Source organism: Penicillium oxalicum, chromosome VI, assembly GCF_001723175.1.
Source record: "Penicillium oxalicum strain HP7-1 chromosome VI, whole genome shotgun sequence".
NCBI lineage: Eukaryota > Fungi > Ascomycota > Eurotiomycetes > Eurotiales > Aspergillaceae > Penicillium > Penicillium oxalicum.
Genome location: NC_064655.1, coordinates 1,138,267 through 1,165,036, shown reverse-complemented (window position 1 = coordinate 1,165,036; position 26,770 = coordinate 1,138,267). Strand labels below are relative to the sequence as shown.

Below are 26,770 nucleotides of genomic sequence, written 5' to 3'. Positions count from 1 at the left end.
ATAGCAGTGGGCGCATGTAATTTAGCCAAAATGCATACGATGAATGCGGGGGTGGAGCATCTTGATCGAGCAGGGATCACACCCAATATACCCATTCAGCTGGCGACTGGGGGAGGGTTAGACTAGGTGTCTCTCATCCAACCATTCATGAGCTCTAAACACCATACGAACCCCAGTCGCTCCAGATTTCCCTATCATCGCCCAATGTCCACAGTCCTAGACCATCAAATTACCCGGGGAAGCTTATCCACCCGGGGAAGCTGCCCATGGGGTAACAGAGGCCCCGTCTATCGGATGGCTCTCGCGGCTCGCACAGCGGTGGGCATCCATGTTTCCCCATCTTGCCTGGGTGCATCAGGTCTACATGGAAGTGCAGATCACTATATAATGGGGATATCGTGCCGACCGTTGCCCGACGATCATTTTCACTTGGAAAGACCCAGACATAGGTCTCTTCCGTGTCCATCGCCTTCACCTCGCTCATCTCCCATCCATCTCCATCTCCTTCTCCTTCTCCTTCTCCCTCCACTCGTCCTCCTCTCCAAGTCTCGACCCTAGGTTTCCTTCTCGTGGCCAGATGGAAACCGAAAAGCAAGCCCAGTCGGGCATCGACCATGTCGAGGTTGCCAACAACATGGCCGAAGATGCCCGGTTGGCCACCGAGGCGGAGCATCAGATGACGGTGATGCAGGCTCTCAAGAAGCACTACAAGGCGGTTCTTTGGAGCATGGTCATTTCCTTGACGGTGGTCATGGATGGGTACGACGGTGCTCTGCTGGGCTCCCTCTCAGCCTTCCCATCCTTCCGCAGTCAGTTTGGCACCTATGTCAGTGCCAAGAGCGGATATCAGCTGGATGCCAACTGGCAGTTGGCGCTGGGTTGCTCCAGTCCCATTGGAAACATTGTCGGTATCTACCTGGGTGCCTACACGGTCGATCGGCTCGGATATCGCAAGTCCATCTTTGTCTGGATGGCCTGGTTGTCGGGCTGCATCTTCATCTCCTTCTTTGCCACCAAGATTTCCATCATCTTTGCCGGAGAGGTTCTCTGCGGTATCTCCTGGGGAGTCTTTGCCTGTCTGGCCCCTCCCTACGCCGCCGAGATCTGTCCCGTCGTCCTGCGTGGTCTGGTCGAGATTTGGGTCGTCATGTGCTGGGGTATCGGCCAGCTGCTGTCATACTCGGTGCTTCTGACGCTGAACCACCGCACTGATCAGTGGGGATGGCGCATCCCCTTTGCCGTGCAATGGGTCTGGCCCGCCATCATCGTTCCTCTCATCCTCTTCGCCCCGGAGTCACCCTGGTGGTTGGTGCGTCACGGCCGGCCCGAGGAGGCCCAACAGGTCGTCCGACGCCTCATCAGCGGCCAGGCCGACGAGAATGAGGTCCGACGCACCGTGGCCCTCATGCAGGAGACCAACCGACTCGAAGAGACCATTCACGAGGGTGTCGGCTACCTCGACTGCTTCCGCGGCCGCAATCTGTGGCGTACCGAGATCGCCTGTGTCGCCTGGGCCTCGCAGCTCTGGTGTGGATTCGTCATCTCCTCCTACTCGACCTACTTCTTCGAATTGGCCGGTCTGGAGTCCCAGGACGCTTACAAGATGAGCGTCGGCATGGGCGGTCTCCACCTCCTGTTCAATCTCATCTCCATCTCCACCGTCGCCAACGTCGGTCGCCGTCGTCTGTACCTCTTCGGTCTCCCCTTTATGAGTCTGATGATGTTCATCCTGGGCTTCCTTGCTCTGGCCCCCGAAAAACCCGCCATCGGCTACGCCTCCTCCGCCGTCTTCCTCATCTGGAACTGTGGTTACCAGCTCTCCGTCGGTCCAGCCGCCTACATCATCGTCAGTGAAGTCTCTTCGACCCGTCTGCGCGCCAAGACGGTCTCACTCGCCCGAAACGCGTACAACCTCTCCCTCCTGATCAACTACTTCGTTGGTCCGTACATTCTCAACCCCAGCAAGGGCAACTGGAAGGGCAAGACGGGTTTCTTGACCGGTGGCATCATCATCATTCTCTGGACCTGGGCCTTCCTCCGTCTGCCCGAGACCAAGGGTCGTACCTTTGAGGAGTTGGATATCCTCTTCTCAAAGACGGATCTCAAGACGAGAGATTTCAAAAAGTACAAGATGGAAGATCATGATCTGCATGATGCCAAAGTCGGTGGACTGGCTTGAATGACAAATTTCTCCCTTTTCCCCCCCTTCTCGTTGTTCTCCCCTTCCTCCTCCTATTTCTCTCCCACGAACAAAGTTGATAATGCACCGCATCACATGCCCGTATCTATAAGGTTACAATACACATTACCTTACCACCTTGAAACGGCATTTTACGTCTGGATGAATGAAACGAGGATTGATCATGTGCCATTTTCTTTTTTTATCTCTCCCTCTCTCTCTAATCCTAAGTTCCTCATCTGAAATGCCAATCGCAATTTTTATAATGCTCAAACCGTACCCTTTGTCCCGTGCCTGATTCCCAGTGGACTCCCTCCCCCTAAATCAAGGAAAGAATCCAGTTGAATCCAATCGCTCGGTGGGTATGTAAATTGCCACCAATAGTGCCACGAGGTACCTAAGTTGTCTGGTATTCCATACAGCGGTGCCCAGATCATCAGCCCTACTAAGCTGGACCGATCAAGATCTATCAGTCCAAGTAGGGAGGATTATACCGTGACCTGCCGGCGCTTGTGTCAGTGGGCCATGACGTAGATGTTTTCTAAGAAAATGTCAGGAACTTCTGTATTCTCTTTGCTGGGTAATCGAATATGCGTAGTACCTACCTAAGTACTGGTTCTAGGTAGGTATGTCTGACGGGAGAGAGCAGGTATCTTGTCGAACTTTTTTTTGGGGAGAATGCTCATCTCTCAACGGGGATGCTGGATGATCCGGCAATCTTCCAAGTCTAGACTGGCAACTGGTGAGGCAGACAGGAATGTATCGTAGAGAACTTAAGAGCTGGAGTAGAGCCAATTTGTAAGACTTATGTGACCTACGTTAGGTAGGTGGAGGTATGCTCATCTGATGTTGGGCATTCGACTCAAAGTCTGTTCATAGAATGAGGGATTTTTTACAATGGAAGTAATGATGATATCATGATGCTGAATCTATTTTTTTCTTCCTCAAGACTACTGTACGTCCCTCGTTAGTATTGAGACCTGAAAGCCAAATCAACAAAATACCGAAAAAGACAGCTTCACGAATCAAAGACACACACACCATATGATCAAAAATAAAGGAATAGTAATGCAATAGGTATATACCAGAAAGAGAACCAAAAAAACACCACAGCAATACACAACACAAACAGTCGTCTCGCAGCCCAGTCTGATTTGTTCGATAGGAGCCACTAGCGCCCTGCCTGACTCCCAAACGCGACTCGGTACAACAACTGAAGTAAACCCAAAATCAGAGATGCGGCATGGTTACCAGCCAAAAATGTCCCCCACGCTAATGGTGCTCCATCGGACTCCACCAACAGCGACAAGCATGAGAACCACGTCCACCACCCCAAGGACAATAGCTCCCATCATGAAGCGCGGGCTGAAAATCCGATACAGCATCAGGTGACGACGTAAGTGGCCTGCCCACATGGTCGTGGCGAGATTAATAGTCGCAAAGTACAACATGTGCGTCGTGGCAGCCTGGGCTACGTCCGAGAGCATTTTCGCGGCCGGGTTGGCGATCTTGGAACTGGACGGCTGCGAGCCACGATCGGAAGTTTCAAGGGGTCGTTTCCACAGGACAGTCAAGGGCACGGCTACCGCAGTCAGGATTTGCGCCCCAAAGGTGTTTAGCACAATAAGGAGCGGGGACCAGGGGTATTTGATGCTCGATAGGGGGATGAAAGCGGTCTCCCACTGAATGGTGCTGAGCACAGCCTGGTGGCCCGTCTTGAAAAAGTAAAAGGAACCCAGGAGGCCAAGCACAACGGGACCAATCGACGAATTGGAGAGTGTGAGAGCGTTGGTATCCAAAATTTCGAGAAGAGACAAAATCTGACAGACCAGCAGAGCGATGGCGCCTTGGCCCATGGGTTTTTGCATCAGGATAACTGCAAGCGCAAAGTTTACCACAAGGAAGAAGAATCGAGTGCCGTATACATTTCCAAACCCCAGGATTGTCACTGTAGTCCGGGGTTGCTGTTGTTGCCCAGCAATAATAGGGGCCGGGGCAGCATTAGGGTCTTCGGTGGGTTTGGAGACACTGATGGTGATACAGGGCTTAGAATAGAGGTACGCGGCGGTACCGGCCCCAAATGCAAGTGCGAGAACAAGCTGAGCAAGAAAGACTCGAATTGATTTGAGGGTCTCTTTGCCGAGTGGCAGCCACTCTCCATCGTCGGCACCTTCAAGCACCCAAAATATGGAGATGACGACGAGCCCGAGACGGAAACCAAAGCCAACCCACAGAGTCGCAGCACCTTCGTACGATTTGGAGCCGGCGTAAAAGGCGCGCACGACCCCCGGAAGGATGAGGGCGACCATAACCGGGATAACGAGCTGCCACGGAGCGGAAACGGACGAAGTGGATGAAGCGTAGTATGTGGAGCGGCAGAAGGGCATTTGCTCCTCACGGCAGAGGCGAGAGAAGGAGGCGAGGCGTCCGAGAACAATGAACAAGATGGAGTGGTATACACCAAGCACACGGTCTGTTGTGGCTTTTTGACGCATGGAAGAAATGCCGGCACATACACCGAACGTTGTCAGGAAGAAGAGAAGAATGTCATCTTCCCAGATGGTATACGAGTTGGAAGCAAAGCCTACGGATTGGGAGACCGTGAAGAAGAAAGCGAGCCATCCCCACATGCCACGGGGGAGAGGCCAGCTCACACTGGCAAGCTTCTTCAACAACACAACTAGACTGCCAAGCACGCTTCCAAGAGCAGCCAAAAGAAGTGACGAGTCAGTGATCGCCATGTGAGAAATTCCAAAAACGGCCACGAGCGTGCCAGAGACGGCTCCGAACGAAGCACCGACACCCGCGGCGGAAAGAAGGGCGCTTGTCACGTTTGTGCGGTCCACATTGAGTCCGCGGGCATAAAGTCCCAGCAAACCGAGGCCGAAGGCGAGAAGTACGACACCCGAGACCATGCTTGGGACATCAAAGCGTGCCCAGAGTCCCCGGCAAATCTCCAAGGTGTGTCGCTGGTAATCACGATACAGTTTATAACTCGAACGAATTGTGCTGGACTTGGACCCAAATCCCTTGGAAGCCGACTTCCACTCTTTCTCGGCCGCCATCCAAAGCGCGAAAGATTCCATATCGTCACCGGCACCTCTAGCCTTTGCGTACGCATGCTGGTATCTCTTGATCTGCGCGGCAGATAAACGGTTGACAGCCAGCAAGTTCGACCAGTCGTTGCCATTAGGGCCAGCAAAAGCCTCTTCAATCGGTGAGCCCAGGTTGTTGAATGGGATGGGCATGCCAAGAAGCAGAGACAGAGTCGGCACCAGATCGATTTGAGGAACCGAACGCTCACGCGCATGCTGGGGTGGCAGTAAATTTTCCTTGCTCGTACGGCCAAACACGGCACGCTTGGAATACATCCACAGCGCAGCTTGCACCTCATCATCTGATTCGCCACCGTGGTCTCCTTTGGTATCCATGCCATGATCGCCCATCACGACCAAAAGGGTATCATCATCCAATGAGCCCATGATCTGGCGAATTACGCGATCCATCTCCTGTAGTTTGGCAGCCATGGCAGCATGACTGGGTCCGTAGCGGTGTCCTGCATGGTCCACGCCCAAGTAATGACCAAAAATGACGTCCCACTTGGATCTGTTCTCTGGCTGAAGTAGGGGGAAAAGATGTTCGTTGACGCCATTGTCCACGGTGTGCAGATCCCATACGTTGAAGGAATCATACGGGTGTGTCAGATTGGCGTCAAAATAGCCGGGGAACAGCGATTGCCAAGTGTCATCGCCAAGTTGGACAAGAGTCTTCCCCGCACTGAAAAGCTGAGCGACCAGGTTATCCTCGTCAATAGCAGTGCCTGCAAAATTGGACCCTGCATCGATAAAAGTCGGCAGGGTGCCAGTAGTTAGTCCTTTCAGGCGCTGCAGAGTAGTGGTGGGCGGGTCGGCGATGAATGGGAGCAAGAAAGCGTTGCTGGGACTCTGGGTCGCGGTTTCATAAAGCACCGGAATGTTGTCATGGAACAAATGAGCTGTCTGGTTTTCATTTGCCGAGGCAAACGGCACGGTAAAGTCATAGCGAAGCGCATCGATTATAATGATCACGGCCTTGTCGAAGGTCTTTTCATGCCAGCATCCATTCTGATTGCCTGTCGTGGACGACCCAACTTTGGCCGAAGCTTCGTCGGTGGGGAGAATGTTGCAGGAAGACTTGGTCTCGAGGACCATCCGGGTGAGAAGGAAACCTTTGGTGAAAAAGTATATACCGGCGAGATGCAGGAACCTTTGCGTCGAACCCACGAGCGTTAGTGCATGTTTTTTTTCAATGGTTTGGAGCCTACAGTCCAGACAATGGCTCCAACGCACAACAGGTTTCTCACTTACAGTATCCAAGCTAACACCCCGAGAATACCGAGGTGCTTCGTCTTAAATTCCTGCTCTAGCCGTTGAGATTTGGCTTCTTGCATAGCGTTCTGCTTCCCTCTGGACGACTGCGACAACGGTGCCGACGGGGACGATGCCCGCAAGTGTTTCGATTGAGCCTCCATGCTATTAGAAGGTCAATTCGACCGAGGCGATCTCCGAATCGGGGCCAGTAGAACTAAGACCGTAAAATCCTGTCCGCGCGACTTGCAGCGAAGATGGAGTTGTAGATAACGGTCTACGTGGCGCGATAGCGCAATGACCACGCTGGCACAATTAGAAATTCGAAGAGCTCAGAGATCCCACGAGAATAATCCCTGGGATGAGATTGAGGCAATTGGCCCGCCGTGCCACGGAGACTCATGGAAGGAGAGACGAAAAAGGAGACACGTGAGGCTCCGCACGGTGCGGGCTTGCGGAGGGGAAGGGCCCCTGTCTTCTGTTGGCTCCCACAAGTCGAGGCGAGGGACGTTCTGCTACTGAAGTTCTACGCCTAGCTCAGACATCCATCTGCGTGGGCTGGCGAGAGGTCAAATTATTAGAAATAGAAACGAGGCGAAGTGACCACAGTGGTTTCTTTCTTCCAGCGAGAATCGAACAGAGGAACCAAATTTCCTGACGTTGCGGAAGCGGCGGGTTGAGGAGAGCTCCGGATAGAATCCTCCGATTGGTCTGTTCGGGCAGTGGGGTGCGGAAACGTCGAAGCTTTGTGCTGATTGTGCTCAAGCCACTTCCAACGTATCCTCCGTGAAGATGGGCATCACATTGACTGACCGAGGATGACACGAAGCCACGAAGCCATGAAGCACCAGCAGGACCCTACAGAATAGAATTACGCAAAAGGGAGCACGCACAGTTCAGGATTGTGGCGTCGGGGGTAAGACAGGTCTCACGGTGAACCTCGTTTTACTTTCTAACGGATCGCGGGGAAAGCATCGTATTCGGCTGACGCGTTGAACCCTCGCACGGGAGAGTTGACCATGTTTGACGGTACAAGGGCCGAAATAGGGGATCAAAGGACAAGCATAGATACAAGGTGAGACTGCCGGCATGGTACCACATACAGAAAATAATGGAGGCAAGTGAAACGGAAGGGGGCAGTCTTGAAATTTGCAGGGGATCAAAAAAAAGGAGGCGGCAACAGCCAAAAAGAGACTGCCCCCTATAAGAGGGAGATAGAGAAGAGAGTAAGAAATCAACAGAATCAAGAGGAAGACACAGAAAAAAAGAATGGTCGCGCGTCACACCCGGACCCTAGGTACGTGGCAGGGTCCGAGCGGTTGAACATAGAAGACCGCGTGCAAGAAACGCCGTGAATACCGTTCCACAAAGTCAAGGGAGAAGGTCGCATGCCCTCGCTGTACAGAGATCCCTGCCGCGAATCGTTCCTCAGGGGCACCGAGGGGCCGATCGGACGCTTCCCACACGACAACCACCTAGAAGACCCCGGCGACATGAGAGGGGAGATGCTGGCGATGAGAAGGAATCCAAGAAGAAGAGTCGCATGCATGGTATGTGCAAGTCCCTGCGGGCAGGGCCAAGAGAGAAAGAAGAAGATATGTATGAAGAATGGGTGGAGATAGAGCACAGGCTCCCCGGTGGAGATGAGTGATTCGCCAAGATGCCGGTCATGCTTTTGAGAGATCGTTGTCCGAGAGAAGCGAAGAGAGGAAGAGGAAGAGCAAAAGAGCCCAGAACAGTGGGCTGGCCGCCTGGGAGACGGTAGCTCTACGAGTAGCTCTTCATCTCACCTTTCTCCTTGAGACCACCCATCCGCTCAATATCGAGAGAATGGAAGCGACCCGTGTCGGTGGTCTGATAGGGCGGAAGCTCTTCCTGGCACGGTTCGAGCCCCACGCTACCTGCTTCACTGATGCGAACAACAACGACTCGACCGGACTTGCGGCGGCCCGCCTCGTCTTCTTCCTCGGGGAAGGTGATGCGAATCTCGGGGACAGGGCTTGGTGGAGGGCTGTCTGAGTTCTGCATTAGGGACCGCTTCTCGTCATAGACGAAGATGGAGTCGTGCTTGTGAGCCGTAATTGTCAATCGGCGTGAGTTATCGGCGACTTGACCGTTGTGGACAGGGAGCACCGAGTTCTTGCTAACCGATTGACGCTTGCGGCGGAGAACCAGGAGGCCACCCACCAGGGTCAAGGCGAGCAGGACCAAGACCAGGAGGAGGATCATGAGGTCGACCATGCCGTTGGAGAGACCAGTGTTGTTGTCGTTGCTGTTTTTGGTGTCGGGGTTGTCGGCACTGCGGCGGACCATCTCGTGAAAAGTAAACATCGTGCTGGGGAGGGTCGGCAAAAGTCGCTTGGCGTTGATGTCGGGCTCGGGTCGACGCTGAGGTGTTGAGGTTGCTGGTGCTGGACTGCAAGATGTTGTCCAACTGTCACAAACCCAGTTTTGGAGAATGAAAGAGGGAAGTCTCGGTTGATCAGCGGCGTGGATTTCCGGAAAGAGTGACGGATATCGTGGTCAAGGGCGCGAAAGAGCGGTCGATGGTCCTTGGTCTGGAATGGACGCAACGTGGATTGGGTGGGACAAGGCTGGATTGTCCGTGAAGAAGGGTGGAATGAGAGGATGGGCCGAATTGGTCCAGAGACAACGCTGGATCGGGGGAGATTCAGGGTTGCAGGTGGTGGGAAAGAATGGATAGCACGGCGCCCAGCTGAAAGAGTGAAGCTGTGGCCTGCTGAGAGAGAGTGTGGGAAAAAGAATGGAGGGGAGCGATACGAGCTCTGTAGCTTCTTGGACAGACGAGGGTGAAGAGGGAGAAAGGTTTGGAAGAGGATGGAGAATGAAGGGAAAGGCCAGGGGAAAGGGAAAGGGAGGGGAGAGATGGATCAGGGACAGACCCAGTGACCAGTGACAAGCCCTGCAGCTGAGGCGCTCAGGAACTGGGGGGCTCCCCTTCTGGGCCTGGAGCGGGTATGAGGCGTGGAGAGGGTTCTACCAGTGGAGGACGAGTCTCGTCTCGTCGGGTGGGCGCCCTGCCACTCTCCGGCTCTCTAGGAGATGGATACATGCCTTGAGGCATGGCTGAGTCTCCGCCAGTCGAGCCAACCAGTCAGGGCTCTCGGACAAGCACTGACGCGCGACTGCTGGGCTGGACAACTGCCTAGACTTGCTCGACGGGAGGCTCGACTGCATCGACGGGGGGCTCGGCCGCCATTCGGAGCCTATCTCATTCAACATGGCCCGCTGCGCCGTCCTTCCTTTTCCTTTGGATTTTATTTTTGGCTGCATTGATCCTCCATGGAGACTAGCTTGCCAGCTGACTCGCTACGCTCCCAACGGGCAACTTAATAGTAGCGCCTGGGCTTGTGTTGGGGCGCTCCTCTTGTCCAATGGGCGTGCGACGGTTCCTGGCTGGTGGAGCGCTCAGCGAGAGACAACGGGTTCTGATTCACTCGTACCCAAGGAGGATGGACCCACCAAACTAGGCCAGCTTGTTGTGATCCACACCCTCCACGGTTCTCCCAGTTCCCCTGAATTGATTTCGCTGCGAGCGCATCATGGCTCTATCGGAGATGTGATGAGGTTCAGAAGCATGAGTGCCACAGGGACTCAAATCATGCTGGGCGGATTGAATTTTGTGGGATAGATATCGCATGTGTCATTTCCTGGACGTCAGATCCATCTCCCGAAGCCTTGTGCTCGGTCGGCCACTGCAGTGAGAATGATGGGATACATCCCGTTGCCTTGAGAGACAAGTCGGCATGGCCCACCTTTTGGCGGTGTCGGTCGTGTGCCGGTGTCTCAGTCAACAGCCTTGGCCAGACATTGAAGGCCTTTGCGTGATCGGCATCACCATCATCATAATTATCATCACAATCTTCTAGAAAGGGCCACAGAACTGGTCAACAGGACCCCCTTGTGGGGCAGTTTTTGCTGTTGCCAGGGCCGATGATGTAATCAGTCAACCCTGCCGGCTCCTGTGCTTCATTCGGGGTCACAATCTGTGTCTCTACTCGCAGTACTCCTGCCGCATGACTTTGGAAAGAAATTGCGTGTCTGAGATGGATATATACTGTACAGATCTGCTCCACTCACACTCCTGGACTCTATGACTGGCGGCAAGGGAATCTTGAAGGCATCTGTGAGGATCAGCCGGTCGATGTCAGATCACTCCTTAAATCCGTTTCCCTGAAACGAGGATAACTTGACTAACGGCACTTTGAAGGTGAGTCTGAAGAGGATACTCCAAAGCTTAAAATTCTTCTCTCTCTGGCTGTTTGATCAGGGGAGATGCGACATGTGCTTCGAGGGCCACAGTACTTAGATGGACCAACACATCTCGACTCTCGTCTCTTTCTCTGCGCTGCTTGATGCATGTCGTCGATTTGATGAGAAACTTGCATCATGAAATGTCACGTGTCCGCCGTGTGACCAGTGGCCGCGTGAGCTCTTTCGTAGCCAGAGGGAAGGGAGAGCAGGAGCCGGCCCTCTACTGTCATATTGGGCACCCAGCCCGCCACGAAGTCGCAGACTCTACAGTAACCAGGTACGGGTCAGCTGGTGAAGATGTATTTTCATTCAAGTAAGCTTGACTCAGTCTAATCCCATCAGTTTCGGAGAGTATGTACAAGATGGTGACCGCGGACGAGTATCTCATTCCCTGGTGGTGGAGTCGAATCCGAGAATCATCACACAGTTCTTTTTGCTTGTACAGATCGTATATTCGTTGAGTACATTCGAGATTCTTACATTCTGTCGCTGAGCTCTGTCCCTCGCACAATAATTTGAGATCTGCCGAGCCAAGGTAGATAGGTCCCTGAGATGTTGACCACCCCGACGACTAGGTCTATGCACAGATTCGTGGCTCCACATGAATTCAACCCTTTAATCCATGTGTAATGACTTCCTTCACGGCCTGATCAAAGTGCGGATCAACTTGCTCTTGATTCCGAGGAATCACACCAGAGATCAAGATGCTTTGCCACAACGTTCCTTGAACAAGACAAAAATATCCACAAGGACCCCAAGATTTGTGCCAGTACTTGTCCACCGCACTCGGGTCTTGACTTTGCATTCCGTATCTGCAACACTCATACAAAATAGCTAGCTCGTTGGTGCTGTTGGAGTAAGCCTAGGCGGTAGGGCTGGAAGGGATGTGAGAGAAAGAAGTTATGAGATAGGTGGGGCACGAGTCTCTGCTCTCTACTAGTCTATATACCTCGACAACAAACAGAGTGCCTGAAATCACTGGGCTGTGGAGGAAGCCAGATTTTCTCTGCAAAAACAGTTCAAGGGAATGAGATGCTGAAAGCAACCCAAAAGAGACGCGGAAAACATTCAGCTTGCTCCATTTGATTAGGCCCGATCTCTCGATGTTCTGGTCACGTCGATTCAAAGCGCTTAGCGAATATTTAATCGAAAACTGAAATTCTGTCTCTACGTGTCGAGCTACACCCTGCTCCAGATCTGACGTTCGTCTCAGAGAGCTGGAAATCTGCTTCAGATGGAAAGAAAACGGGGGTGACCTGCCCGTCTGAGCTATAGTCCCAGAGGCTTCCTGGGTAGACAGACTGGTCGCCGTCAACATGGATCATTCTATTTCTTCTGTCTCACACTCCGGAAAATTACCTTTCTATGCTCCAACAAGGTGTGTTCCATGAAGAGCCCCTGGTGACACAAGGAAGGCCGGTTCTATTGCAAATGCACCCGTCAGTTCGTTGCATTTGAAATTCAAACAGCGGTGGAAGGAAGGGTAGGCCATGCCAAGCCTTTTGCATATACCTATGTGGATGGTACAAATACGGGTCAGCTTCTAATGATTGCTTAAAGTGGTGAATTGCTCAAGTCAAAATAATTCTGGCCAGGTTCTGAGCTTGTGTGACATACATAGCACCCATGGATGTCATTTCGACAGTCAAAGGGGGCCGGTCGTGTGTTGCGTTCATCGAATTGTGCTCAGGCTCTGTCGCATCCCATGTCTTTCCATAGATAGTAGAAGCCCGACCGTTTTAGTATTTGTTTGAATCCTTGAAATTCATGTTTCGACAAACCCGACAGTCTTCTATTACGGATCTGCCAGGAAATACAGCTGTCATCGTAAGTCCTGACGGTATTTTTCAGGTGAGAGCTGGCGATCTTCCAGTGTACCGATTCAACGGATTCCACTGTTGCTCCTCGCCATACTTACCAATCCCACAATGATCATTACAATTCACTACAAAGGAATTCCATTCCGTCCAGTACAGCTCCATCCCAATAAGTCACAGGTTGCGGTGTGAAGAGCAAAATCCCAGGTATTTAAAATCAACGAACACAAATCGCTTGATCGTAGCTCAAAACATCAGGGCAGAACCATGACATTGAAGCAAGGGATAAGTTGAAGCCAATGACAAGCTTGAGATCTTCATACATTCTGGCAGCCTGGAACATAAGGCAGATACATTTGTGCCTAGATCCACGTGAAGACCGCAGTCCACCAGCTAGTCCACATACGCAAGGCCGAACGAAACACGTAAAATAAGCTCGTCAGGGCAACATCAGTGCCAGTTCTTACGCTGAACACACTCAGTTACATGGCGGACTCGACAGAAAGCAGTTCCGGCCAGAATCTAGGCCTTGAGCCCTGCTCCTTCAGCCATGGATGGAACACCACGTAGGACACACTACTTCAGATTCCTTGTGCGCCTATTGAATGGACGAGGTCAAACCACGGGCGCTCAGAATCTTGAGAGGGGGGATTGGGACCAGACTCAGAGGGATCCCATTTGAATCCAGACGGACAACCACATGTCGCCATCGGGTGTCATGTGAGCGAACATTCGCGGGCGCGTGCTTTATGCTAGTCTTCCGATAGCAGTATCCTGCTTGGACCCTAGAGATCTCTCTATTTTTATTAAAACAACCAGGGAAGAGAGAGATGGTCAAGGTGGAAGTGGTCCATTTTCACTCGGCAAGTCTCATACGGTACATCGTTAGGCTTCCCATAGCTGTCAATATACATCTACTAAGCTACCGAGAATTTCTTAAAAGACGGCCAAGATTGATATGGTACCTAGAGAAGCTCGATACGAATTAGCAATGTATAGTGGAATCTCAAGAATATCTTGAAATTTTAGAACTCAAGGTCAGACTAGGCGAGACTTGCCAATACAATACATTTATCCCAAGAAGTGCTTAAAAGGTATACGGTCCGGTCTGTGTAGAAGGCGAGTATTGTGGCCCGACCATAGGTAACGTGAAGTGACTGGATATCTAGAAAAATACTTCAACCAAGGGCGCTTTGTCCAAACCGCATCGTGAGAATTAAGTGACAAAGACAACGGTAATCATACTCTACTTTTCATCCAGCATAATATCACTGTAGGTAACAATCTAGGTGTCTCAGTCCATGATAGAGTAAAATTCAATGCGTGGCCGCGTTCTTTCAAAGGCCCCATCTCTGACGAACCCAGGGCCCAAGTGCGGTTTTGGGTGGGCCCGATCGGCCCCCAGTTTTAGGGCTGTCGGCAAGTCGGATGTGCAGAGGGAGAATACATGGATCGCCGGCGATGGATTTTAAGTAGCCACCCACCAGTTGCAAAAGCAATGTCGCTCACGCCGGAGCTTTCCACTCATTGATCTCTGAATGCACTTTTGGTCTTTTCACAAGGTTGAAACAGGGGTTTTCCTCACCTGCGCTGCGGAGTGACAGCAGCATGATCAGTCACGACACAGTGAATCGTTGCATCATGATGGCGACTGATCTATGGAAACACTTTGTTCTGCTTGATTACCAGAAAGTGAACTTCCCATCCACCACCTACTGTCATCCTGTCTTCTCTACGTCAAATTCAAATAGTTGGGTCTCGAATTCAATATTCGGTGGGCAATTTTCTTCGATCTTGCCCCAAGGTAGAGGAGTCAACCCCAGTTTGATGTTAAGCTCGGTCCCGATATTTGCTGGCCCATGGAACTTGCCTGCGATCATGCCAGAACAGGAGCAACATGAAGCGCCAGGAATTGTTTCCCGACAAGACGTGATGAGGAAAGACTGGAGGTATGATTTCACTTTTTCAACTGCTCTCGCAGTCAGTGCCTTACTCGTGGTCGGCAATCTAGAAAAACACAGGCCGTTTGTATGCATATCCATGCTCAGAGTAGCGGTCAGGCCTGGTCGGATGTTGATGTAGAAAGCTAGTTCCCAGCGTCAGTTCATGGCAGATAAAAAAAACACTCTAACCGTCATCAGCATAAGTGAGACAGATGGCCAGGTGTGCCTGTGCAAATTTTGAATGTACTGTATGTCATAGACATTTGGAACTTCCGTGCAAATAAGCAAGCGTCACATATTAATGTTGAGAGATCTACAAACATGGTAGGGGCCAGGGACCATCCACCTCCGCCCATGGCAGTTGATCTTCTAGAGTAGGAAATTAACCTTGCAGTAAGCCTTGGATATAAGTACAATAGTAGTTCAGCTTCGCATTGATCAGGTCTTCAGATTTCACGGCCTTCCCTACTGGTATGAACCTGAAAATAAGCATACCAACCTATGGCGGTAAAACATCAAGTCGCCATAAGTACATGTGGATGGCGGATGGGCCAGAACTTGTAAGATTGAGCCGCAGGGTCTGTTATAACAATACAGTACATCGGTGGGCGGCACCGCCTTCGTTTCGGGCTAGGCCTTGGCTGAGGTTCCATCGACATCATCTCATTCACACAGATCCAAGCCACGCCGGGCGGCTAGGCGTTGCCCTACGCTGTATCGTACAGTACCACAAAACTTTGATCGCAACCTCGGACACTCTGAGCATCCTCGAACTTGGTTGGGACTAAATCCACCGAATCCACCGAATCCACTGAATACATATACCAAACCACCCTTGTACCGCCTCCGTTACAAGCAGCGGCTGATCTGCTCCTCCACCCAGCATCATTTTCTGCCCATCTCTTATCTATCATTTTTCCATCCTCACCTTGGCTTTTTTTTTCTCCCTAACTCTTTTGGCGCGCCCGTTCTCGTTTGATCGCTAATGTGTACGGGTGACGCATGACCTCTTGATTTCTTTCCCCTGTGCACATTTGCCATCTGTTCTCTGTCAACCTCCTCCTTACCCTTACACCTCTCCGATCCGCCAATCTCTCCGGCTGCCGATATAAACGGACGAGGGAAGAAATAGCTGTAAGTTGGACCGTCATGCTGCCGCTCTGTGTGACAGCTTGACTCCTCCAATGCTTTGTGCTTGGTCGCTCACCTACATTCCCATTTATCGACCCACTAGATTCTCTCCAGTCGACTCTCTTCCTTCGCACCGCATTCCTCTGCCCGACTATCTTCTGTTTGACCCTTTATCACCTACCAATACTCCCTTCCGTCGCCCATCATCGACTCTCATCATCCCCTCCACCTCATCCCTCTATACGCTATCCCTCCGCCATCCCTTGCGCATCTCTCCCTTTCGAGTCCTAGACCTTCTTAGGGTCCACCATAACCTTTTCCTAATCACCCCCGTCCATTCTCGGGGAAAACCTCTCTCCACAAAACGTATCTGGACGATCGGCAAGCTGGGAGATTCCTGGAGCATGCACGGAGTAGAGTAAAACGGTGCGACGTCCATCTGCCGTCTGGTCTTCACAATTCCTCTCCATCTCTAGCTAGCACACTGCACTAGCAAACGAAGGGGAAGCTCTGCCGGGTCGATTGCTATTCAACCTTGCGTCCTTATTGGCCTCCTCATCGTGACGCGGATGCGCATTTTTGGTTCTACCGCTGCGCAGTTCGAAAAACTATCAAACCAGCGCCCCTCACTTTCTTTTTTGTTTCTTCTTCCTCTTCTCTCCTTCAAACCAAATCTCCTTACCAGGTCTTGTTTGTTAATGCTACAAGTCTCGTGACTTTTGACTCACTTGAATACCTTGAGAAAAGAGTTGTTTGAGCCTTGTTCAACCCCTCCCAAACTTGCTCTGCCTTACCGATCCCCCTACTGTGAGTGCCATCCTCTCTACTTCGCAACCCTATCCAACCCGTGGCTGTCCCGACTCCAAATACATTTTCTGTTCATCATCTTCCTTCACTTGGAGCCTCAGCTGACAAGGATACAAGTTTGACTCACCCTGGGTCTTCCCTTTCGCACTCTTGCGAGTGTTCACTCTCACTTACAAATATCAAACACTGCTTGCGACATTTGTCCATCGGTTGAAGAAGCAAAGTGACGATTTGATCTTGCTCTTCAAAGAGTCGCACTCTAACCTTTCCCCAAGTGAGTGGCTCTAAGGGAATGGCTTCAACCATGGCCACAAACACAAGTGGCGTACACAACGTGAGTGATGACCCAAGAAGCGGTCAAGACACGAGCTAACAGAGGAGCCCAGGTACGATCGAATCGCTCCAACATGAACGGCGACCGAGGCCGTGGTCAGCATGGCAACGGCTTTGGTGCCGGAAACACTAATTTCCATACCATCTGGAGTGACACCAACCGTGTCCATGGATTCGGAGAAGGTATGTTTCAAAATGCTCGGGTGCCCATATTATTCAAAGCATAGAAGATACTGATGACAGGCATAGATCAACCCGTGACCGATTCTCGCTATGAAGGCAAGTCTGGCTCTGGCTCATTGCTGTCAACCTCGGAGTCTGAAGGCTGGGCCGGCCGTCCCCACTTGCCGTGGAGCACTGTCAACACCACGGGCCTGCCTATGAGCCAGGGTCGGACCACGATGGCCACGTCGCCTGTCCAAGTCCGTGGCAGTGATGGAAATGCGGCCACTTACAACGATACCGGTGATTCTTCATATTTTTCTCTTCCGCGCACGACCAGCATGAACAACTCCAGTGGTAGTGCCAGCCACAGACCCTACCTTCACTCGGGATCCGAGGGAGCTTCTCCTTCTGGCGACGGTGTGACTTTCAATGCATTTGGCGGCCTCCGCAATGGCGACGGCCGGCGTCAAATCAGCTCATCCGCGCTCGGAGGCAGCCCCGTGGGCACAACTTTTCCTGTGAAGTCTGGTTTCGCAAGCGCCTTGGATAACTCCCGCTCCGAGGATGTGGCCATGGGACCACTTGGCTCGGGCATGGCTGACGGCACCTCGCCCACTCAAACACGAAACACATTCTCTGAAATGCGCCACAATTCGACCACTTTTGTTCCGCAGCGTCCAGCTCACACTGCTCGTACCTCTTACTATTCTGACAACCACACTTCGGACAGTCGTTACAACAGCAGCTCTAATGAGATGGGTGGAGGTTTCAGCAAGCTGCAGGTTAACGACAATGGTCATCACGCTCACACCGGGGCACAGAGACCCTCTATCATGTCCCAAGCGTCATTCGATGGCTCCCTTGCGCGGGCAAAGACACAGAACGTTGACGACTTCACTTATCAAGCCCTGGCCACTTATGGCGCCCAAGCTGCCCATGATTTGCAATTTGGATACCAAGGTCGCGCCCACGGCGGCGATCAGGGATCGGGCTCTCCCACCAGCTACGGCCATGTGTCAACTGCTATGTACACTGACGCCGAGGCCGCTCAGTTGCGAAATGCTGCCCAGCTTCGAATGAACGAGCAGCTTGCCTTCGAGCGTAGACTGTCGGCCTACCAAGAGCAAGAATTCATGCAGGCCCAAGGAAATGGCATGCCTCGTATGACAATTCCGCCGTCGTATGAGTTCCAAAACTACCAGGCCGCTCGACTGAATGCCTTGCAAGGCTACTACCCCATTGCTCAGATCCCCCAGATCCCTGGATTGAATGCGGCAGCTTTGGCCTCCCGCGCCCAGCGTGATCAAGACCCCTCCCAGAGTGTGCGAAGCCCTCTGCTCGAAGAATTTCGCGCCAACAACAAGGGTAGCAAGCGTTACGAACTGAAGGATATCTACGGACATGTCGTAGAATTCAGCGGTGATCAGCACGGCTCTCGCTTCATTCAGCAGAAGCTAGAAACTGCCAACAGTGATGAGAAGGAACAAGTCTTCCGTGAGATTCAAGAGAATGCCCTGCAGCTCATGACGGACGTCTTTGGCAACTACGTTGTCCAGAAGCTTTTTGAACATGGCAATCAGAGTCAGAAAAAGATACTCGCTAATCAAATGCGTGGTCACGTCCTGGCACTGTCGACTCAGATGTACGGCTGTCGTGTGGTTCAGAAAGCCTTGGAGCATATCTTGACAGATCAGCAAGCTGCTATGGTCAAGGAGTTGGAGAACCATGTGTTGAAATGTGTTCGAGACCAGAACGGCAACCATGTCATCCAGAAGGCGATTGAGCGGGTGCCTTCTCAATATGTGCAGTTCATTATTGACGCGTTCCGTGGCCAAGTCCATCGCCATGCTGCCCACCCATACGGTTGCCGTGTGATTCAACGTATGTTGGAGCACTGCACAGAATTCGACCGCGAATCGATTCTCAGTGAGCTCCATGCGTGCACATTGAGTCTTATTCCAGACCAATTTGGTAACTATGTCATTCAACATGTGATTGAAAACGGCGAAGCGAAGGACCGGGACCGGATGATCCAGGTTGTCATGTCCCAGTTGCTGGCCTTTTCGAAACACAAGTTTGCTAGCAATGTGGTTGAGAAAAGCATCGAGTTTGGCGACGAAAGCCAGCGCCACTACATCATCACTACATTGACTTCATCAAACGGCCGCGGAGAAAACCCACTGCTCGGCCTCATGCGTGATCAGTATGGGAACTACGTGATCCAAAAGGTTCTCGGTCAGTTGAAGGGTGCTGAGCGTGAGGCCCTTGTCGAGCAAATCAAGCCCTTGCTCAGCCAGTTGAAAAAATTCAGTTATGGCAAGCAGATTGTGGCCATCGAGAAGCTCATCTTTGATACCACTTCTCCAATGGGTGGCCCCATGACTCAGGGCTCGACCACTCCTCCAAACTCCCACAAGTCTTCCCCGCAACCACCAAAACGTCGCATCTCTGCCGTACAGCAGCCTCAGACTCCCTATGTCACCAATGGCCCTCCTACCCCTCCTCCCACTGACAGCCACGCTTCTATGGCGACCTTTGAGTCCAAGGGACTGTGCCGGGGTACTGTGACGTCCGTCTCAAGTCCCGATAGCGGCAGCAATGGGGTTTCCATCCATATTGACGGCCACTAAATCTCTCTCCTCGATTCTGCGCTCCCTTATTCTTACCTCACGTCAATGCAGCTTTCTTGGTGTGCTGAAGGCTGTATGGTGAGAAACGCGCCGCTCAACATTACTATTTCAGTATTATTACGGGCACATCCATAGTGGGTATGACACATCCCCCGGCAGCTGGCTCGGCACAATCATTTTATGCTCCTCGCCGACTCTTTGTCAGCCTCTTACTGTTCTGGATCCTGTCCGGCACCGCTGCGCCAGCATTACGGTTGTTTTGCTTCATTGTTACTTTTTATTTTTCCCTACCTCCATGTACTGGACACGGCTCGACTTTTATTCTTTATGTGACGTGATTCGACCTGTCGATTTTTTATTTTCATCTCTTCTGATGATGGTACTGTCCGAACTCTCCTTACCATTGTCATTGTCAATTCTTCACACTCTACGGCGCGACTTTCGGGGCATGGTCTTTCAGAAACAGGCGTCTTCATGCACTCTGCACACCCCGGCAATGCCACGGTCACTCATCCTGTTGTGCACCTGGCTCACAAATTGGATTGGGCTGTGTCATCTCACACCTTCATGCCCGTCCGCCTTCTTTGCTATCTTCTTTCTCTGTTTCTTTTCACGATCTTTGGCATATGATTTGGGAAAAGGGGCTTGCTTTCCAAGGGAACGGAATCGGAAATACCGGAGTGTCTCACTGCTTATTCTTTTTGTCTTTCAGTCTGTTGTTATTATTACTATTATTACGTCCTTTATTCTTGCATGGCCCGGTTATCCCTTATGTCAACTCCCCTTGAGTCACCGGGTCCCTTCTTATTGTCTGGGTCATATGTTTACCTCCAGAACGCTATTCATCTCGTCCCTGGACTTGGCCAAGCTTGCTCATCTGATGTACATTCCCCTCATGTCTTAACGGGTTGTGTGGCTCATTCTTGGACCGGGGCGTTTACTTCGAAAGGGCTGTTGTTGATATTTTGCTATTCTTAGCTATTGTCTTACCAATATCAACATGACATTCTCAGCCAAAGAGAATCTTCTGTAATACCATTGAGATGGGGAAAACACTCTCCAGAGTGGGTTTGTAGCCGGAAATCCTTGAGCTCTTCCTCATGTTGAGATTGCCCTCTTGGTGTCTGGAAGCCAAGTGAGCTTTGCCGCCGAAACCTCGACCCACGCCACCTCCATCTACACGTGATCCTACGATAAGATAATGGGATCCACTGGGAATAAATTGACCTCCAGTTATCGAGCTTCTCCGCGATGGTCGATGAACGTGCCTGACGAGCTTGCCAGCTTTTGCCCCGAGAGTTCTTCAAAACACTCCGTGTCAACGTGACATTATCACCTTTCAATCACAAGCAGCTTTCCTCATTCCAGGTCAGCTCCGAGAGACGTCAGTTCCCCACAGTGGCTTTGCCTTCCCGGTTGAATCGAACACGCACGATCGGCATCATCCTCCCCGCCAGCCTCCAGTGCCGTTGAAACCTTCCGAATGTCTTCCAACGTCGGCCTGTCCACGCCACGCGGCAGTGGTACATCCGGCTATGTTCAGCGCAATGGCGCCTTCCTTAAACCTCGCGCGACCGGCGTAGGCGCACCATACCCACCTGTCTCCGGCGCCAACGGCCCTCCCGATCGCGCCTTTAAACAGCGACTCCCCGATAAGCAAATTCTCGAACATGACCGTCGCCGCGCGATTGAAGTCACGGTCATGGAAGAACGTGAGCGTCTTGAGGAAGCAAACGAACGTCTGGAAGAATCACAAGCGAAGACAAAGCCCAAGTCCGCGAAGACGTCTCGACCCGCAAGCGAACCCAGGGAGGACGGGGAGGAAAGAGAAGAAGAAGAGGATTCCGAAAATGGACCAACCGAGCGCATATTGAGCGAGGAAGAGATCGACGAAAGATGCGATGCCCTGCGACAGCGATTACTGAAGGAAATGGAAGCAGATGACGCCAGTGGTGCCGCTGGAGGCTCGGCGCGAGGCAAGAAGGCCGCACCGCGAGATCGGAGACAATTCAAGACATATCAAGTGCATGAGCTCGCCGAGGCAAAGATTGAGGAAACTGAGCGATTACGGAAGGCTTTGGGCCTGCAGGAAGATAGGGAGACGGGGGCAATTACGAGTACACGGTTCGAGAGGCGCCGGGATTAAGAGCTTCTCTGCGCTTGGGATAGCGATGGGTTCCCCTTGGTGTACGTCTTTTTTTTGTTTTTTCTACGGGTGGCGTTTGGGAGCGGACCAAGTCGATTGATTGGGATACCATCCTGAAGTGAATATCCACGCCGTCAGTCTTTTTCACGGGAAATCACGAGGAGCGTGCTCGACAACAAGTTGCCCTTGCACGTGTTCATGCCTGATTTTGTTTTCGATGTATAGCCTCAAGGCCAAAGAAGAAAATGCGCTTGTAGGGAATCATTAAGCTTATTTACAAACTTCCCGCCCTATTTTCTGAGATCGTCATGCCACAAATTTTTCAATCACCCAACCCTCTCTGGGGTCTTTCCGCTGTATCACTTTCTTTGCTGGTAGCGGCCACCCTGTGCTACCAGAGTCGCCGACCAGTGATGGTACAACCCAGCACGAGCGACGCTGAGGGATTCCTTCCAACAGCTCGGTTTTGCCAACGGGCTTTCCGTATTGGATGAGCGGAGTGTCGTGCGCGATGGCCGCTAATTGCGCTCCGCTCGGTGCCACTAGTGGAAACATGCGGATCTTGGGAGTCTGTCCCGTAAGAGGCGCTGCGGCAGACTGCTGGAGATGCGAATAGACGATGTATGGTGGCATTTCCTTCGGCGTGAGCTTAGCCAGAATCGATGTCGGATGCACGAAGACAGCTCGCTCCGCGATGTCATCGGCATGTCGCTCACGCGAGCGGAAGAGTGTCAGATAAGGCACGTCAATGGCGCGGCGAGGTGCGCGCGGAACCTCAGGAGGAACGGGGGCCAGATCGGCTCGGATAGCCACATGGTCGATGAAACCGGCAGTGACAATCTGCTTAATTGCCTTGAGCTGCTTAGCTGAAGGCTCAGGCAGCTTGGCTGAGTAGGCGCCAAGGAGTCCTGGATTGTTGGACCGCACAATATCCGAGAGCTGGTGGCGCAACTGCGATGCCTCCTTGAAAGCCTTTGCGCGGAGGAACATCTGCTCGCAGAATGCTTCTCCATCGGGCGCATAAGCGTAGGCACAGATGGCAGAAAGATACTTGAGAGCGTCGCTGGTGTCGTCGTGTTTGCTCAAAAGTCGGTGTACACGGGCGAAATCCTTCGATCGTTGCTCACGCTCTGTGTCCTCTAGGCGTTCTGCAATTGTGTATACTTTCTCATCTTCCGAGTCACTGGTGTCTGAATCTGAATCTGAACCGGTCTTTCTGCTCTTGACTTGTTGCGCCTCATTGCCAGGAAGTTGGTTCTCAGCAACAAACAGGTCGCCAACCGCTAGTCCCGCGACAAGGGCGATGACATAGGGCATGCAGCCATGCTGGTGTCCGATATAAAGCATCTTGCCGAAGCGAGGGGAAAGTGGATATGTGGAGAGGCGACGACCAATTTGAGTAACCTGTCCACCAGTGGAAAGAGCACCAAGGTTCTTGAGAAGCTTTTCGGCTTTGGCAAGGCCTTGACGACTAGGCGGAGTGGGGAAAGGGAAATTGATCACATTGTGCAGACCCATGCTCTTCATCTGAAGAACTACACCCTCAATGGGGGTGCGCAGAATTTCAGGGTCAGTGTAATCAGCAAAGTCGGCCTCGTAAACGGCAGAAGAGTAAAGTCGATAACAGTGACCTGGACCCGTCCGACCCGCTCGGCCAGCGCGCTGGTTTGCGCTGGCCTTGCTGATCCAGCCAATTTGGAAGTTTTGCACGCCCGTCGAAAGATCATATTGTTTCTCTTTTGATCGACCGCAATCAAACACATATTTGATGCCGGGAATGGTGAGCGATGTCTCTGCCACATTGGTTGCGAGAATGATGAGACGCGAGTTCTCTGGAGGTGCTTCAAACACCTTCATTTGCTCCTTGGTTGGCAACTGAGAATACAGCGGCAAGACGTGTACTTTTGTTGACGAATCCATGGCTTCTTCGCCAAGATCAAATCCTTCGTCATCATCTGGTTCATCAAGGCCAGTAATTTCTAAATCTTCCTCCTCGTCTCCTGCATGATCCATATCCATACCGCCAAGCTCCAAATCTTCGGCTTCTAATGGTGCCTCGTTCGCAGAAAGCTGGACTTTCGTCTGCGTCGTCTCAAGACGCTGAGTGGGCTTGAAGGCTTGTTTCAGCTTCTTCGACAGGAGTCGGATTTCGTTCTGACCAGTCAGAAAAACAAGCATTCCTCCCGGGGGAAGCTTTCGATGACCCCGGGAGACTTTGCGGAAAGCTTCTTCCACATAGTCTCGCTGCGTTCGACGAGCAAAGTGTATAGTCACTGGATACTGACGACCCTCAGCTTGCACCAAGGGAGGCGGACCATCTCTGAACAAGCTGGGATTCTCGGTGAAATCTGAAATACGAAGCGTGGCGGACATGATGACCACCTTTAGAGGCTTCACAGAAGGATCCTCCTCACTCATGGACTTGCGCAGATCGACAATGCGACTGACCATACCGATAAGAATATCCGTATTCACGCTCCTTTCGTGCGCTTCGTCAATAATCAGAACAGAGTATTTGCGCAGAGCGAAATCATCTGCAATTTCACGAAGAAGAATACCGTCCGTCATGAATTTGATAGCGGTCTTCTTAGATACTGTGGTCTCAAACCGAATCTGATACGAAACCTGGTCCGAGAACTGACCCAGTTCTTGGGAGACACGGTTTGCCATACTCACAGCGGCCACTCGGCGAGGCTGCGTGACACCAATGATGCCGGGGTTGGGGCTATCGGGATTGCCGAACCCAGCTTCGAAAAGAAATTGTGGAAGTTGAGTGGTCTTTCCGCTACCAGTAGCACCCCAGATGACGACCACTGAGTTGTTGTAGATTGCCTCCATGATCTTCTGTTCTTCGCCGACAACCGGGAGCCCGAGACGAGACGACTGGATTTCTTCAGAACGGTCAACGTGGACACTGAATGCTTTTCGGAAGGGATTGCCGGTAGTCACTTCGAGTTCACGCGGAAGAGGCTCCTCAATTTCGACGGTATTTTGAGGCTCTTTTCTGGGTGGTGCGAAAGCTTGTTGCACATGGTCGTGAACCGCAGGTCCCTCGGTAGGATTGAAGCCTACGGCTTCATTTATTTGTTGTATAGCCCACGACTTGAATGCTGACTCTCGCGGCCTGATACGATGGTCACTTTCATCGTCCTCTTCCTCCTCCTCCTCCTCCTCCTCCTCCTCCTCCTCCTCCTCGTCGTCGTCGCCGTCATCCTCATCATCATCATCATCATCCGAGCCGTCCGAAGAATTTTCAGAGTCATCAGGTTGCTCGCTATCGGAATCGCCCTCAGATGCTTCTTCGATGTCGGATTCCTCAGGAACACGATCTTGCTCATGCTCGTTTGGTGTTTCCTCGCCAGACTCGAAACCTTCCCATGACGGCTCAGCCGCAGATACTGCGGAAAGCTTCGACTTTTTCGAGCGCTTCCGCTTTTTGATAACCGGAAACCCGTCCGCACCAAGCTCAAGAGGACGCTTCAAGCCACTTCCAACAGGTCCGACAGGTATTTGAGCCTTTACCCCCGGGGTATTCTTCAAATCAATGTCGGAGTCGTCGGAATCGTCCGCAGGTCCGGACCTTTTTGACACTTCTGTCGTGATTGGGGCTCCGATATCTGGCTGTCTTTTGCGCTTTCCCAAATCCTTCGATGTTTGCAACCCCGATGTATCGACCTTGGCTTGTGCTAGCTTCTTCAGAAGCTCGACGTTCTCTTCTTTTTTGAGTTTGGTTTCCTAAGCGTGTCAGTACTCAGTCCTTTGAAAATACTCGGGAAGAGGATTCGTACAATGTACTTCTCCAATCTTTTTTGCTTCTTCGAAGAGACATTGGTATGTTGTTCTCGTAATTCGTCTCGCAACTTCTGCCTGCGCGCCTCTTTTTCGTCTTTGGAGACCGGCGCTAGTTCCGCAACATTGGTATCAACCGGCGCACTCGTCTCTTGGCGCCGGTGTTTTTGTTTTCGCTGCCTTGGAACAAACTTTGGCATTTTAATGACGCCGACTCCTTCGTAACGCAAAATCTGCAGTCAGGCGTTGCGTACAATGTCTGCTTTCGATCACCAAAAAAAAGTCGACGAAGAGCACTAGGCGGTACGATTCTGCCCGAAATAGCCGTGGGGAAAATCACCACCGCCTTCCGCAACTCGAAGTAAGTGTCTCTGGTAGAGAGCTATGACGGATATTCACCGAGGCACTCAAACATTCAAAAAAAGAGAATGGCATCTATTCATGAAGCCTTGGGAGAGCATCTCAACCTTCCATTTCCAGCTTCTACCAAACAGGTGGCTGGCCATGTAGAGGGCGTGAAGACTGAAGTCATGGTCATCAACTTCAGTGATAAGATCATGCTCACCGTGACTCAAGAAGGCCGTCTCTCGCATTGGGTACGTGAAGGGCCCCCCCATCTAAATTGGCTACGATCTTGCTCATTTCTGATTGATGCAAGCTTCATGTTCCTCTTGAGAATAGCAATCCTGGGACTGAGGGTATGCACGTTTTCACTGAGAGTACAGAGGACAGCCTTCTACCGCTTAGCAGCCTGACTGCAACGTCAATCTTGGGTGGCTATGGTGCTGGACAGGATACGTTAGGTCAGCTACTTGCGCGTCAGATAGCTACTGCGATCGCTATGAAATCGCCTGCCGAGAAACGTCTACTTGTTGTCGGCCTAGGACTACACAAGGCTACTTTAGAGCGAGATTCCTTCTTTGCAATCATTGATCTTGTCCTACAATGCATTTAGCTCGTTGCACTTGAGCAATAAAAAGTGCGGGGCGGAGATAGACGGTCGGAGGATTTTCTGTGATTATTGAATATTTTTGAGTCTAACTTGCAGGGCCATGTTCGTGCATACGGCTTGGCCCTGTCAAATGTCGTTTGAGATTGGGAGAAACTAGTGACCATCTTCACAAAGGAGAGGCTCCGTTATAATTCATTTCAAATATCATCTTTCAAGCGCTGGTCTTGTTCGCAAAAAAAAAAAGTCGAACACCTGTA

General features: G+C 51.8%; 8 protein-coding genes across 8 annotated transcripts; 5 read left to right on the top strand and 3 right to left on the bottom strand.

Moving 5' to 3' along the window:
* Positions 1-577: 577 nt before the first annotated feature.
* On the top strand, positions 578-2,179 carry POX_f07704 (uncharacterized protein; the record flags this gene model as incomplete). Its single annotated transcript, XM_050116499.1, has 1 exon — positions 578-2,179. The coding sequence occupies one exon, from the start codon at positions 578-580 to the stop codon at positions 2,177-2,179; it is 1,602 nt and encodes a 533-aa protein (XP_049966638.1).
* A 1,247-nt stretch (positions 2,180-3,426) lies between these two features.
* POX_f07703 (GPI ethanolamine phosphate transferase 3) lies at positions 3,427-6,689 on the bottom strand (the record flags this gene model as incomplete). Its single annotated transcript, XM_050116498.1, has 2 exons — positions 3,427-6,424; positions 6,526-6,689. The coding sequence occupies 2 exons, from the start codon at positions 6,687-6,689 to the stop codon at positions 3,427-3,429; spliced, it is 3,162 nt and encodes a 1,053-aa protein (XP_049966637.1).
* A 1,603-nt stretch (positions 6,690-8,292) lies between these two features.
* Positions 8,293-8,856, bottom strand: POX_f07702 (uncharacterized protein; the record flags this gene model as incomplete). The annotated part of the gene is made up of 1 exon (XM_050116497.1): positions 8,293-8,856. One exon carries the CDS (start codon positions 8,854-8,856, stop codon positions 8,293-8,295), a length of 564 nt encoding a protein of 187 aa, XP_049966636.1.
* Positions 8,857-9,766: 910 nt separating this feature from the next.
* On the top strand, positions 9,767-10,177 carry POX_f07701 (uncharacterized protein; the record flags this gene model as incomplete). Its single annotated transcript, XM_050116496.1, has 1 exon — positions 9,767-10,177. One exon carries the CDS (start codon positions 9,767-9,769, stop codon positions 10,175-10,177), a length of 411 nt encoding a protein of 136 aa, XP_049966635.1.
* A 6,625-nt stretch (positions 10,178-16,802) lies between these two features.
* Positions 16,803-19,626, top strand: POX_f07700 (Pumilio; the record flags this gene model as incomplete). Its single annotated transcript, XM_050116495.1, has 3 exons — positions 16,803-16,832; positions 16,885-17,014; positions 17,081-19,626. 3 exons carry the CDS (start codon positions 16,803-16,805, stop codon positions 19,624-19,626), a joined length of 2,706 nt encoding a protein of 901 aa, XP_049966634.1.
* Positions 19,627-21,109: 1,483 nt separating this feature from the next.
* POX_f07699 (Pre-mRNA-splicing factor cwc21) lies at positions 21,110-21,772 on the top strand (the record flags this gene model as incomplete). Its single annotated transcript, XM_050116494.1, has 1 exon — positions 21,110-21,772. One exon carries the CDS (start codon positions 21,110-21,112, stop codon positions 21,770-21,772), a length of 663 nt encoding a protein of 220 aa, XP_049966633.1.
* A 306-nt stretch (positions 21,773-22,078) lies between these two features.
* On the bottom strand, positions 22,079-25,761 carry POX_f07698 (putative ATP-dependent RNA helicase DHR1; the record flags this gene model as incomplete). The annotated part of the gene is made up of 2 exons (XM_050116493.1): positions 22,079-25,507; positions 25,561-25,761. 2 exons carry the CDS (start codon positions 25,759-25,761, stop codon positions 22,079-22,081), a joined length of 3,630 nt encoding a protein of 1,209 aa, XP_049966632.1.
* A 228-nt stretch (positions 25,762-25,989) lies between these two features.
* Positions 25,990-26,516, top strand: POX_f07697 (uncharacterized protein; the record flags this gene model as incomplete). Its single annotated transcript, XM_050116492.1, has 2 exons — positions 25,990-26,157; positions 26,220-26,516. The coding sequence occupies 2 exons, from the start codon at positions 25,990-25,992 to the stop codon at positions 26,514-26,516; spliced, it is 465 nt and encodes a 154-aa protein (XP_049966631.1).
* Positions 26,517-26,770: the final 254 nt, after the last annotated feature.